The 15500-nt window shown below is 43.4% G+C and overlaps 1 protein-coding gene across 5 annotated transcripts in view; it reads right to left on the bottom strand.

Annotated features, from left to right (window-relative positions):
* The window catches only part of DSCAML1 (DS cell adhesion molecule like 1), a 293681-nt gene that overhangs the window by 29039 nt on the left and 249142 nt on the right, over window positions 1–15500 (bottom strand). For all 5 annotated transcript variants that reach the window (XM_056542777.1, XM_056542778.1, XM_056542780.1 and 2 more), the window contains exons 10-11: window positions 6747–6866; window positions 6259–6435 (exon numbers count right to left, since the gene is read on the bottom strand). In XM_056542777.1, the coding sequence (XP_056398752.1) occupies window positions 6259–6435; window positions 6747–6866 (297 nt within the window). The remainder of the gene's footprint in view (window positions 1–6258; window positions 6436–6746; window positions 6867–15500) is intronic.

The following is a 15500-nucleotide window of genomic DNA, read 5'->3' as shown; positions in this document are numbered from 1 at the left end:
ATATATATCAACTGGCTCCAGAAAGTTAAACAGATTTTTAAATTACTTCTATTAAAAAATCTTAATCCTTTCAGTACTTATGAGCTGCTGAAGTTGAGTTGTTTTTTTTTCTGTCTAAGTGCTCTCTGATGACACGTGTCTCGGGAACCGCCCAGTTTGGAAGAGGTTTGCTATGGGGATTTTCTTGTAAACTGGGTAGTTCCCGAGACAGGTGTCATCAGAGAGCACTTAGACAGAAAAGAACAACTCAACTTCAGAAGCTCATAAGTACTGAAAGGATTAAGATATTTAGTAGAAGTCATTTACAAATCTGTTTAACTTTCCGGAGCCAGTTGATATAAAAAAAAAAAAGTTTATTCCTGGAATACTCCTTTAATAAGACAGAAGACGGTTATGTACCACCATCAGCAATGCCACTTCTAAAAAGCAGTATACAACCCTAAAACATCCATTTTTAGGATGCACTTTTTGTTTTTACAACTAAAACAGCATGAACCTCTTTTTTTAAATCAAAATCTTTATTAAAAAAATTATTTTAAGAGCAAATGTAAATATATAAATCCTTTACTAAAAAAAACAAGGAAAAGTCAAAGAAAAAAACCAAACAAGAATAAAAAAGGAACAGTATAAACCACAAACGTAGAACCCATACAGTATGCTGTTGTGTTGTTGGCTCAGCTGTGTGCAGCATTTCTGCATAGTAACTAGTACTGTACATAGATATGTATATTAATAGTTCTAATGCTGGGATACGTGATGTATATTTTATATACATGTGTTTTACATTGCTGACCTGGAAAGTCTAATAAGAAGTCAAGCAGCATGTTAATGTAGAAATAAATAAATAATACTCCATATAAAGTGCAGCTCTTCATCCTCTTAATTCATGACCAGCTGAGCGCACCAGTAAAAAATCCTTCTCTGTGTTAAAGGGGAAGTTCACATTTAACAACCTAGACCCATAAAAATAGTTCCCAGAAATGTAAAAATGTTCAGACTTAACCTAATTCCCACAAGGAGGTGCTGAGGAGGTGAGTGAGTCTATGTACGCCGTCCGTGTATATAGGGTATATAGCGTAGATCTGTCTTGATCTCCTTGTAAACAGTTCCTCTACACACATGGACCTGTCACCTTAACTAAACACAGCCATATTACTGGGACTGATGCTGTTTATTTAACGAAACAGTGAACTTTTTTTTTTTTAACTCATTCAACCTCTTTAAACAATTCACTTGCCCAGCCTAATATGACCTGGGCCTTAAAAGTGAACTCCCCCTTCAAGTATACACTGCTCAGCCACAAAGTTAAAACCACCTGCCCAATATTACATAGGCCCCCTCGTGCTTCCAAAACAGCTCTGTCCCAAGGCATAGACTCGACAAGGCTTCATAGGGTGTACTGTAGTAACTATCACGAAGATGCCAGCAGCGGATCTATTAAAGGGGCACTCTGCCAGAAAACATCTGATCCCCTATCCAGATGTCTGATCGCGGGGGTCCCACCACTTCTGCCGGCGATCTCCGGGCTGAGAGCAGTGGTGTCTGGAGCACAGAAGCTTGGGGCTTCCATGTACGTGACATCATGCCATGCCCCCTCCATTCATGTCTATGGGAGGGCTAGTATGTAGCCGTCACACCTTCTCCCATAAACATGATTAGAGGGGCATGGCGGTTGTGGTCACCAGTCATCTGGCACGGAGCGGAGTTCGCCCCGTGCACCGGATGTCTGAGGTGCCGCAGCGGAGATTAGACATCTTATCCCCTATCCTTTTAAGGTCTCCTTCACACATTCTTTTCAAGCATATTTTCATAGTAATTTTGGCTTTTCATATCATTAAATAAAGCAGCCTATTGAAAAAACACTGGAAGAAATGTCACGTCCATGCCGCACCATAAACACTAAAGAAAATGGATGGGAACCACATCAATCATTAAAATGGGGTGCTACATACAAGAGAACAACTGCTATACCAGAATATTTTATGCATTCATTTTCCGGCATAGCATTGTCTTTTTCATCAGTTTGCACTACTGTAGTTCTTCTGTAGGACTGGACCAGGCAGGAGAGCCTTCAGCCCACCACACATCAATCGGCCCTGGGAAGGCATAACCCTGTTGCTGGGTTCACCAGTTGTCACCCTTGTACCACTTATGGTAGGTACTAAGCACTGTATGCCAAGACTACCCTACATGAAGTGCCATTTTGGAAACTTTAAAGTGCCCTTGAAATTCAATATGCCCGATTGCCCTAGTCTTCTTTCCCCTTTAAATCATCTTGTGTGGGTCATACACATTAGATGGTCGAAATTGGGGAGGAGGGGGTATCCCTCACATGTCTAATGTGTTTAGGGGCCTTTACTCTTGACCACTTGCCCGATCCAACACATCAAATTTAAGAATTTACTGATCACTTTTGGCCTATAAGCCAAAAATATTACAGAGTGTACAGTATTCTGTACGACTATTATCAACGTGTGATGATCCCTGGTTCCCTTACTTGGAATGTAATGCAATGAAATTGTGTAAAATATTTATTTGTTGACATGTATATGAACATTGATACTTGTTCTGAAATGCAAAGCAAATGCATGAAATGTAAAGAAAACACACACCACAGCAATAACATGCAACAACACGTTTCACATGTGATTAATAAAGACCAGACTGATACAGTACAAGATTATATGGGGTCTCTGTAGGGTATAAGATTTATCTCCCCCCCCCCCCCCTCGTCCAATCTGCAACCTACAGCTTCCTATTGATTTCTTAGAATGTCATCACTAATACTTCATCAATATCCCATAAAGGAACATAAGCCGTGTAACCTTCTTATGCTCTTATAAAACACATATAGAAGCCAGCCCAGATTATGCTTAGAAGTTAATCTATGCAAAACCCACACTGGAGTTTGATGAGTACAATAAAATAAATATGACTCCCGTGTCCTGATCCTTGTCATGCACACAGACTTCTTAGGTATTGCCATAGAAATACTCCGCTTTACCTCTGCATGCCTCTCATTATGTACATCAGCATACAGAATCGGTTTCTTTGTCAGATTCCATATGTATCTGGCAGAAAATAAATAGTGCCGTGTACCATTAGATTCCCTGTGTATGGAGGCACTCTCCCTTGGAGGGAAGAATATCTGAGTACACACAGATCATCAGCGCATGTACAGCTTCATGGTATAGGAACAATACCAGCCCATACACTAAAATAAAGCTGTACACCCTGCTCTGTACATGACCCCTTAGGGTCAGAAAAAAACACTGCGATGTATGTGCCAAAAATAGGTTGCCTCGGAATTCTGCAGTATATTTTCACTCTTTTGACTGTGTATTTTGTTGCAGTTTTGGAGCTGAAGTAGTATAGATCCGGCACTGCAGAACTAGGGTCTGTATGGGAGTGCGGGATAATGGCAGTGCAGGTGAGGCATGGATGTGGACAACGGTGGTGCAATTCAAATCAAGGAACGGGATCAACAAAGAAAGAAAATCAGATAGAATTGCACTCACCACCCACAAGCTTTATTCGTAGGAGTACGGGCACATGTAGCGGAGGCAGGGGCACAATGGGACAAGTTGTTTCGCGCTAAAGAGCGCTTTTTCTAGCCGAAGTGTGAGACTTGCAGTTTGTTGCAGTTTTGGATGCAGATAAGCCACCTTGAATGGGGCTAAGGCTCTTTGACACCATGTCAGTTTGCTGTATGCATTGGGAAATCTTTTAGTGCATACAGCAAACCTACTCAAAGATCCCAATCACCCAACGGAGGCCAGAAATGAGTAACTTTTGCCTCAGTTTGAGTGGTTTCCAATAGGGCTTGTGTTTATTTGTTGGATGAAATTTGCATGGGAGTCTATGTATGACAGATGCAGCAAAGTGACATCCATAATAGCTATACGCTGGAGGTATGTACCAGAGACGTACACTCCCCACCTGACAACACAAAAACATGGTGTAAAAAACCCATAATCCATGTCCAAAGCATTTTCCTTGCGGAATACGTCTGAAATGCGTGACGAACAAATACAGTACACACCACAGTTTACAGTGTGAAGTGCTGTATATTTTCCCAAAGAAAACAATGGGGTGTGCATTGCACATGTCTTCAGAGCACATTTTGGCACATAAAATGTGTTCCCCAAAGATGCTGTGTGAACCTGGCCTCGGGATGATTTCTAATCAGGATTTTTATTTAGAAGAGCAATTTATCATGTTATATTATATATTAATCTTATTACAATTCATTGATGTTAGTAAACGGCTGGAACTAGGGCAACTGAGCAGCTAGTGGGTAATTGTATTGGGATAATCTATAAGGTTGAAAAAAGGCATTTATCCAGGTCAGTTTATTGTGTATAAGGACGGGCCAAGGACATAATCTCAAGGTGCTTGTCAACGCATATTGACATTATTGACCTTACTGCTTTGGAAACAACAGAATGACCCTCTAGTCTTTTCTTGCTTACCCATACATACTAACAATCCCTATTATGCTGCATGGACTGCTTCTATGGTGTGTATTTATGATCATAATGAGGGACATTTATCAATGTTTGCTTATGTATTCCTTTTTTTAGTAATTTTTTCCTTACTTTTTTTTTGCTTATGTGTGACTTATTTATCAACTGGTTTCAGCCTGTTGATAATTTTCTTTCACGCAAGCAATTTTTCCTTTTTTACTTTGGTAGTAGCTTTTTCTGCTCCATGTTTGAGCTGGAGTAAATGTAGTCAATTTTTAACCTTGTTGCGACTGTTTGACTGTCGCAGTTAATAAATACCTGACTACCCGTAGTCCGTTTAAAAATTATTACTACGTAGTTAAGTTTTGGAAAACTTGCTTTTCTCGCTTTCCAGTCAAAATGTCGCACGAAAAATCGCGTAGTCGCAGGTGCGACATTTGTGCAACATTTTTAGTTAAAAAAAATGTAACTAAATCACTTGATAAATGCCTGTCTATGTTGTTATCAGAAGCAATCCCTTTAAAGAGACACTCCAGACAAAGCCGATGGCTGTCTGGGCATGCTGGGAGTTGTAGTTTTGCAACATCTGGAGGTCTGCAGGTTGAAGACCAATGAGAAGGGATTGACAGGCGGAGATGATGAAGGGGGGGATAATGACAGGGTGTTGATGACGGGGTGATGATGACGGGGTGATGATGACAGGGTGATGATGACAGGGTGATGATGACAGGGTGATGATGATGGGGTGATGATGATGGGGTGATGATGACAGGGGGGGATGATGACAGGGTGATAATGACGGGGTGATAATGACGGGGTGATAATGACGGGGTGGTGATGATGGGGTGATGATGACAGGGGGGGATGATGACAGGGTGATAATGACGGGGTGATGATGACGGGGTGATGATGACGGGGTGATGATGACAGGGTGATAATGACAGGGTGATGATGACAGGGTGATAATGACGGGGTGATGATGATGGGGTGATGATGACAGGGGGGGATGATGACAGGGTGATAATGACGGGGTGATAATGACGGGGTGATAATGACGGGGTGGTGATGATGGGGTGATGATGACAGGGGGGGATGATGACAGGGTGATAATGACGGGGTGATGATGACGGGGTGATGATGACGGGGTGATGATGACAGGGTGATAATGACAGGGTGATGATGACAGGGTGATAATGACGGGGTGATGATGATGGGGTGATGATGACAGGGGGGGATGATGACAGGGTGATAATGACAGGGTGATAATGACGGGGTGATAATGACGGGGTGGTGATGACGGGGTGATGATGACGGGGTGATGATGACAGGGGGGGATGATGACAGGGTGATAATGACGGGGTGATGATGACGGGGTGATGATGACGGGGTGATGATGACAGGGGGGATGATGACAGGGTGATAATGACGGGGTGATGATGACAGGGTGATAATGACGGGGTGATGATGACGGGGGTGTTAATGACGGGGGTCTGGAGGATGATAGGGGGGGGATGATGACATGGGGGGATGATGTATTTCCCACCCTAGGCTTATAGTCGAGTCAATAACTTTTCTTGGGCTTTTGGGGTGAAATTAGGGGCCTCGGCTTATATTCGGGACGGCTTATACTCGAGTATATACGGTAGTTTTTTGACAGGTTTGTTCGCTGGTCCACTAACTCCTGCCAGTCTGGTCTGATGAAAAGAACATTATATGAGGTCATTGCTATTTGGGCAATACCCTTATATCTACTTTCTTGTTTGTTCAGTTCATACATTTCTTTATAACTTACTTTTCACTGTAAGGAACATTGACTTGCTGATGTCTGTGCCCACACCATTACTGGCTTGGCACAGGTAATACCCAATATCCTCTTCAAGTACATGACGAATAAGTAAGGAGCTGTTAGGCAGAATCTGGATCCGGCCAGTGAGTGGCACAGGGTGGTATTGTTGGGGGTTCCCGCTACCTGGTTTGAGACAAAAAAGAAGACATTTGATAAATATGAAAGAGAAAGCAGCACTTCTGCTGCTGCTGCATGTGCGGAGCTGAGACTTAATGATGTGTGACAGAGGAAGAGCTGTAGCCCATAGTGTCGCAGTACACATGACGGGGAGGAAGATACTGCATCTGTTTGATGTCTATATGTCAGTGTAGCTGCATAATGGCGAGCTGTCACTGTGAGGTGTAGTGTAAGTGACACCGAGTTTTGCTAATGCCAGGGAGCGTGTGCATTTACAGTGAGTGTCAGGACCATTTCTTCAGGACTACTACTCATACCTTTGGCATGTTTCCAGACCACTTTCGGAGGTGGATAGCCATCGACAGAACAATTCAAGACTCCAGCTTTGCCATAAATTCCGTCTTGGTTGTTTGGCTGAACAACAAATCTGGGGGGCACTGTGACAAGAGAGAAGAGATAAACCTCTTTTTCACTGCGGATCATAACACAACAACAGGATGCTTATAATGCATGTCATTACTGCTGAGTGTAGACAATGCAGAGCTCTTTTCTTTGAAATCACTATAAAAGGACACAACTTCTTTATTTTTTACTTCTTAGGATCCTATATCACACTGATCCACATGGAGATGACTGCAGAACACTCTAGGAACTACACATATATTTAATATTTCTCAATGCATTTTGTTGAGGATTAGGGATTTGGTGTGTGCCTTTCTATAATCTTGTAGAGAATTGCACATCACTTCCACAGTCAGTCAGAGTACTAAACCTCGCTAACAGACCAGTGCACCTTGCTACCATAGCATTACAGTACTACTACATTCTCTTATGCCTACCCTTTCTGGCATGTTACCCCCAGTATGCTTGGTAGCCAATGTCTGACTTTAGGGTGGTTACGCACCAGAGATTATTATAAACGTATTCACAACAAAAAAGAGGTAAGTGTGCACTCACCACAGGGAACGTCAGGCAGTACCAGAGTCCGGGTCACGAGCAGCAGGTTACGGAAGAAGCATCACGGGGAGCGCTCAGAGGTGATGCCGGCCTTTCGCACGATAGAGCGTGCTTCTTCCGGCCTCAAGAAGCACGCTCTATCGTGCGAAAGGCCGGCATCACCTCTGAGCGCTCCCCGTGATGCGTCTCCGGTAACCTGCTGCTCGTGACCTGGACTCCGGTACTGCCTGACGTTCCCTGCGGTGAGTGCTCACTTACCTCTTGCTTGTTGTGAATACTGTGATGCCTCACTCTAGTGTATGCACCCCGCAGGTGTCAGCATGATTTCTCTGAGGGCCACTGCATTAACCCTTACCAGCTCACCAGGTGTATAGATGCACCATTGAATAATATATGAAGTGAAATACACCGCCAGGGAGTGCACGCTTCATTTTCATTTACTCTACATATATTGTTTTTGTAAAGGTGCTAATGCCAGATGTGTAGGTAGTGTGCAAATTCACACAGAAATGCACAAGTGTGGCTAATGCTGTAGATGGGAAGAAACATGAAATTCGTGATTTGCGACACTTTTTTTGTTGTGTATAAAATCGAATGTACTTCATGCAATCTTACGTATGTGGGAAGTACCAAAAGGCCCCTAAAGAAATGATTGCAAGAACACATATGTCAAGCTGCAGGTCCTTTGATTACCAATATGTCCAATGTATCTAAACATTTTTTTGTATGTCATAATGGTGACGTTACTTCCCTTTGCTTCTCAGGTATTGAGAAGGTATCAAAATGTAAAAGGGGTGGTGACCATGTACGGTCCCTCCGTAATCGAGAGAACATGGATATATTTAATGAATTGCATACAACCCCGTAGTATGAATAGCAGAACAGATTTAATTCTACATTATTAATCTCCTTTTTTTGCTTTTCATGTGTTTGTATTTTATTCTTGTTGTGTTGATAAAGTTTTGCACAGGTATGTCTTCAAGATAACTACCATCCGTCTCTGGTTTAGGGAGTTACCGTCTGTATATATAGGAATGAAAATCAATGTGTAACATGCTATGACTAAGGGTCTGTTGACCTGAAACGCGTCAGTTCTTGGTCAGTTCAGCTGTCTGTATTTTGGATTTTTAAAGGACTTTAATAAACTTTTTCAATTTTTATACATGCTGGCGTCCATTCAAATGTTTTGTTCCAATTCATTCTCTTTCAGCTATCCTGAGCATAGCACATTTCTTCCAATACCATGCAGAGAACTGCACCATGCATCCTGAGCCACGCAGATGACTGCCCCTAACCCTCAAAGCTACCCTGGGAATGACACCTTGCTCCTGAAACCATGCAGAGAACTGCACCTTGTATCCACACAGAGCACTGCAACGTGTGTGCACACTAAGCAATGCACAATTTAAAGCCACTGCACCTTACATCCAAAGCCACACAGACCACTGCACAGAGAGCTCTGCATATTTCTCCCAGAGCCTTGCAGAGCACTGCACCTTGCTTCCAAAGAGTCACAGAGTACAGTGGTCCCTCAACATACGATGGCAATCCGTTCCAAATGAACCATCGTTTGTTGAAACCATCGCATGTTGAGGGATCCGTGCAATGTAAAGTATAGGACAGTGGTCTACAACCTGCGGACCTCCAGATGTTGCAAAACTTCAACACCCAGCATGCCCGGACAGCCGTTGGCTGTCCGGGCATGCTGTGTGTTGTAGTTTTGCGACATCTGGGGGTCCGCAGGTTGAAGACCACTGGCATAGGAAGTTGTACTCACGTGTCTCCACCGCTCCGGACCGTCACCGCTCGTCACCGCTGCCCTGGATGTCGCCGTCCATCGCTGTCGCTGCGTCCCCGAGGTGTCCCTGACGCTCCGGGAAGGCCTCTGCTTCCCCGGCATCCACGCTCTCCGTCGCCGCCATCACGTTGCTACGCACGTCGCTCCTATTGAATGACGGGATGGCGTGCGCAGCGACGTGATGACGTCGCTGGAGAGCGCCGACGATGCAGGGGATCCTGAAGAGGACGCGCCGGAGCCCTGAGGACAGGTAAGAGACGTCACCGGAGCTCATGGGGCACCGTAAACGGCTATCCGGTGGCAGCTGAAGCAGTCTGTGCTGCCGGATAGCCATTTATGTGATGGCCCCGACATACAAAAGCATTGTATGTTGATGCTGCCTTCAACATGCGATGGCCTCTGAGAGACCATCGTATGTTGAAATGATCGTATGTCGGGGCCATCGTAGGTCGGAGGGTCACTGTATTGCATTTAGCTCTTACCATTCACCCTTAGCAATGCAGCTGACTGCACTTTTACCTCAAAACTACACTGGTCATGGTATCTTCCCCCCCCAAAGTCATGTGGAACAATGCATCTCCCACAGCCATGAAGAACCCTGCACCTGACTTCCAAAGCCATGCAATGAATTGCATTTTAGAGCAGAATGCATGAATTTGTATTCTGCATATTCCCCCATACCCAGGATGATGAAGAAAACTGCAGCCCATTACTGTATCATAGAAGCAAATCAAGTCATATCCAAGATCAAGCAGAAGACACAGATCAATCACAGCTTCTCATTTGTAATGTATGCAGAGCATTGCACCTCCCACACGTGATAATACACATCCCTCACTGAGCGGCTACAATAGGCTTATAACACACACACTGTTCTGCACTTCATAATACCTTCCCCATATCTGTACGGAGATATTTATTCCAGGCAGCACAGACCAATGAATATTTATCTGTATGTGTCTGTGCTCATTATATATTCATGATTATATCATCTAGGAGCCCTGAATCACCCGCTCATTACATATTCATGCTTACATTAACACAGCGCATTAAAAACTCGTTAAATCCACAGGGCCCATTAACCCTCTAGAAGCTGTCACTCATGAGGATGCAGTCAGAGAGACATGTAACCATTGCAACAAGAAGTCCTCTCCTTTATGGACTGACACATTGTAATTAGACTGTTGTTTTTGTCTCTGCAATAAAGGGACTCTCTAACTGTGGGGCTCTGAGGATGAGGAGGAGGGTGTTTGTTTACATATATCTAGGCGATGCATATGGTGATTTGAGTGGCAATAGCCTATGTCTAGAGATGAGACATGTGCCTATATAGATCTCCCAAGATCAGTGCTTATTATGAACTTAATCATTTAAAGGGTCACTCTCATTAAAATTAATTTTTGCTATTGCACTCCTTATGGTAAATTTAAAATATTTTTAACATACTTTGTTTAAAAAAATGAAGTTTTCTATGTTTTAGTTGTGCTTAAAAAAGCTCAAGAGCACATTTTCCCCCATCTTATACACAGACTTAGGGCCGAGGTCCAAACACAGAAAGTGCAGCCTGGAGTGCTGAGGAGGTTTCCAGTCTTATCCAATCATAGCTCCTCTCATACTGAACTGCCATATGCTGTTGGTTGGACACCCCCCCCCCCCCCCACCAGCACTCCAGGCTGCACTTTCTGTGTTTGGGCTTTGGTCCAAAGTCTGTGTATGAGATGGGGGAAAATGTGCTCTTGAGCTTTTTTAAGCACAAATAAAACATAGAAAACTTCTTTTTTCTTTTTTTTTTACCAAAGTATATTAGAAATCTTTTTTATTTACCATAAGGAGTGCAATAGCAAAAATTAATTTTAATGAGAGTGCCCATTTAATTATATTAATGTTAGTCAGTGGCTCCTGTGCCCCTACATACGGCTTCTGAGTTGTTGGTAGCTGCAATTACTATTAGTACACCAAAGACACCTAGCATTTCTAAGCATTAATTGAAGGGAATGTGTAATAAAAAAAATGACCTATTGTTTAAATCAAGTTTTTTTTATATTAACCATATAAAAAAAAAAGTTTGATGATGTTTGTTAGTTATAATTTTCCATTTTAAAATAATCTTAAAATCTTGCCGTTTCCATTCTGTCCACTAGGCCTAAAACTAAGCCAAGACTTCCTGTTCTGTACAGATAATTTCCCAGTGATGCCTTTCTTCTCATCAGGGACAGGATTGCCGTGAAAAGTGACCGCTATGTAGGTAACACTGGATCCACCAACATTCACACAGAGCTCAGCCTCCCCTCTCCCTGTAGAATGACCTAAAAGGTCACAAAGCATACCCAGTAGTGTCTTCAATTCATCTTAATGGCACAGGTCCTGTCCATTGTTGTCTATGTCTATGTGTCCGGCTGTAAAGCACATCACTAAATGATGTTAAAAACAGCTCAGGTGAGATGGCAGCCCCCATAATAATGTTGTTGTGGCGGGGTGTGTGGCGGGGTGTGTGTTGTTACCTTAGGGGCAGATGGCATTAACCTCTTGTATTCGTGACGCCAGGGCATGGTTTAGACTATAACCACCCGAAGGTATACCGCTGGATGCTGGGCTAGGCAAGGGGGCAATAAAGACTCCGACGCCAAGTTACGGACAACGGTAGCTTTACTGAGGGTAGACAGTTGATAAAGTCTATACAGTTCAGCCAGGGCCCAAGGAGGTAACCAGTGAGGCAGAGACCTTGAGGGCTTGCTGGGACTTGACTTTGAGGCCTCCAACGCTCTGGACACACACACTAGGCACGACTGCACTGGACCTCAGCTTAGCATAAGAGCAGAGCTCAAAGAGAGCAAAGCTAGCTCCACCCAGGGCTTATATGGGGGAGACTAGCAGGGAGCCCATAGGTCACTCTTGGGATCACCTGGTCACTGGTGCCTCCTGGGTAACAATCACATGACATATCACATGGTATAACTCTTAAAGCAACATTACATTTTATAACACTTTACATGGTAAAACATATTTACAATGGGGAAACAAGTGCAGGGGGCCTTGGGGACACTGAAGGAGGCCGCCCGACAGGACAGTAGGAGCACGGGGTAACACCTCCCGTACTGGGACACCACAATGTGAAAAAGTTACTATCAGTAAATAAAAGCTAATTAAAAAAGAACATGTTTGAGTATCTGCCTCTAACCTGGAAAGAAAATCTAGGTAATACATTCCCTTTAAACTGGACACTGGTGTAAAACCCTTGATTTAGATAGGAAATGGGCAATGATTTAACTCATTCTCATACAACTTATGGAATTCTGGGGGTCCCCATTAAGGGTTATCTCTTAGATAGAGTTGACAGCGATTAGAAAAATACAAGGAAGGTGTTTCACTCTGGAGGACCTGTCCTGCCCTACGTTACACAGCACCTTGCTTTGAATGGACCCTGTGTAATGCCTAATTTCTCCTGAACACTTACTTCTAAGTTTCCGAACAGATTGTGGGAGATTCCAGCTGGGGGCCTTTTGTCAAGCAGACAAACCCTATAATTTCTGCTAGGAAAGTGCTGCTTGTTTTTGGGATCCCCCAATAATGAGACAACCAGTGATAAGTCAAAGATTTGTTACTGTGACACAAGATTTAGAGGATACATATGAACACAACAGCTCATAAACACAACCTCCCATATTTCTGAGCTAAGTTCAGAAAACAGTGGAAGTGACAAGTTTTGACACTTATTTCCGCTGCACTGTCCTCATTTTCCCTTTGTTGCCGCTACAGATCCTCAATACTAGAGAAATATCCTAAAATTAAGCCATTTGTATTCAGCTGGTTTTTGACTTGCAAAAATGAGAAAAGCAGAGGAAATAAAGAGCCGAGGGGTGGAGAGGATATTCTACATAACATATACAAAGTGACTTGTAAGTGATAGAACTTAGTTATTCTACATGCATGGTATTACTGTCCAATGACAGAAATCACTATAGCTTTATCTACCTAAGCAAATACTTAAAGGGGTATTCTGTAATCAGGTAAAAAGTATAGAAATGCTACCGAAGCATAAAGCATTGCTTACCTGTCTGCCTCCATTCTGAAACCATAAAAAATATATTTTTTATGTGTGTCTGTGGGTCTCTGCCACTGTTGCTCAGTTGCTCAATTCCCAGAATGTAATGATTTCCTTCAGCTCTTCATCACAGCCCCCTCCCCCTGCCTACGCCCCTCCCACAGGACTTCTGGCAATTCCCCATCCAGAGCTTCTAGAGAACATTGCATAAAACTGTAGACTTTCTCTCCATGCATCAAGTCTGCAATAGCTGGTACCAGAATAGCCCTTTTAAAAGGGACACATGACTGCCAGATGAACAATATACTGAAATTCATGGAGAAAACTTGTTCTAAGGAAGATATCTGATAAGCTGCAGTCTTCCTTTGGTAGACTGTAATAGATGTTACATACCGTGTCTCTCCGAAAATAAGACCGGGTCTTATATTAATTTTAGTCACAAAAAACACACTAGGGCTTATTTTCAGGGTAGGGCTTATTTATTTCTGGTATGTACCTTGAATAACATGGGGGGCTGTAGCAGTGTGGAGGATGGGGGTCTGTAGCAGTGTGGAGGATGCCGCACCTTCCCCATCTTCCACACTGCTACAGCCACCATCCTCCACACTCCTGCAGCCCCCCATCCTCCACACTGCTACAGCCCCCATCCTCAACACTGTTACAGCCCCCATCCTCCACACTGTTACAGCCCTCCATCCTCCACACTCCTACAGCCCCCATCCTCCACACTGCTACAGCCCCCATCCTCCACACTGTTACAGCCCTCCATCCTCCACACTCCTACAGCCCCCATCCTCCACACTGATACAGTGCACCCCACCACTCTGCCATAATAAACTGCAGTACACATTTCATCCCCAGCGGAGACCAGCACTTCCCCACCTTCATATGGTAGCGTCCGCAACTTGTACTGTATGGAAGCTGCAGCTCTAGGCAGCGGCGGGATCTCCTTCTGTTGCTTAGCAGCCGGGGGCAGGGACACGTCCGTGACGTTGGCCGTGCATATGCGCGAATGTTTTAAAGCGACAGCGTCCCTGCCCCGGCTCAATTACGGTAACTTGCCGCGGGGCCAGCCAAAGGAGAGGGGGGGAGGTGTCTGCGGGCATTACTGGCGGCCAAGGTCCAGATCTGGACTGCGGTCCACCAGTTGATCACCCCTGGCCTAGGTCTTATTTTCGGGGTAGGGCTTTTATTGCAGCCCACCCGGATAATCCTGCTAGGGCTTACTTTCGGGGTAGGGTTTATTTTCGGGGAAACACGGTAGATGTTTAAAAAGTCCTTCTAAATGTACGGCCTTAACATGTGCAGCTGTATGCTTATACAATGTATGTATATATATATTTGGCAAATGTAAAATATTGTGCATTATCCGTTTTCTTGTGCATTCAGTTCTATTATTTATTGGCTCTTCAATAGAGTGTATACAAATGAAGGCAAAACATGCCTACAGGACAAAGTGCCCCCTTGAGGTGAGACTGTAAAAAGTTGTGGTGTGCAGTAAGTTTCTGCATTTTTACACCTCTGTATCTGACTGCCTTTATTTTTCTAGGCCATCCAGAGCCTGCATCCCTCATGCATTACCCATTAATCATGCCCCCTGCAGGAATACACCGTCAACACACTCTTATAGATATAAGCTGTATATAGTTTAGCAAGTAACAGCCAAGAGAATAAAAAAGAGAGCTTATGGACTGAAAATGAATGACATAAAATAAAACTCAGCTACACTGAGCATGAAAATGTCACAGATAAAAACTTATCATTGGATGTAAATTGTACCTGTGTCTCCAAAACCTGTTTAATGTTAGAGGTGCTTGAACAATACAGATAAGAAGACGTATTACTACATATTAACCAGCCCAGTAATTCAATGAGACTTTTTCTACAGCTTTTATAGAGTATACTTGGAATATCCCAGCACAGATCCTGCATCTGACATCTAATCGTTGCTTTATTATTTCAGAGCCGTTACTTTGCCTTCTTATCCTTATCTTGTACTGTTATTGACAATGTATATTGCCATATGTTTGATATATGTGGACACTGAACTTTTTCTACTATGTTGACATCTAGGCCCTTATGTACCATGATACTTTTTATTTTATTATTATAATTTTTTTCAAGAAGGTGTGATATATTCTTCCCCCTCTGAGAAGAATTGAATACTGAATCAGAGAGGATAAGTTTTACAAGAGCCTCTTACCTGCCACCTGATACCTGCCATGCCAGTGCTAGGGATTTGTGTTTGTCATGTCACATCTACATTCAGTAGAG

This window comes from Hyla sarda, chromosome 10 (genome assembly GCF_029499605.1).
Source record: "Hyla sarda isolate aHylSar1 chromosome 10, aHylSar1.hap1, whole genome shotgun sequence".
In the NCBI taxonomy this organism is placed as follows: domain Eukaryota; kingdom Metazoa; phylum Chordata; class Amphibia; order Anura; family Hylidae; genus Hyla; species Hyla sarda.
Note: the sequence above shows the minus strand (reverse complement) of the source record. Positions and strands in the feature narration are given on the sequence as shown.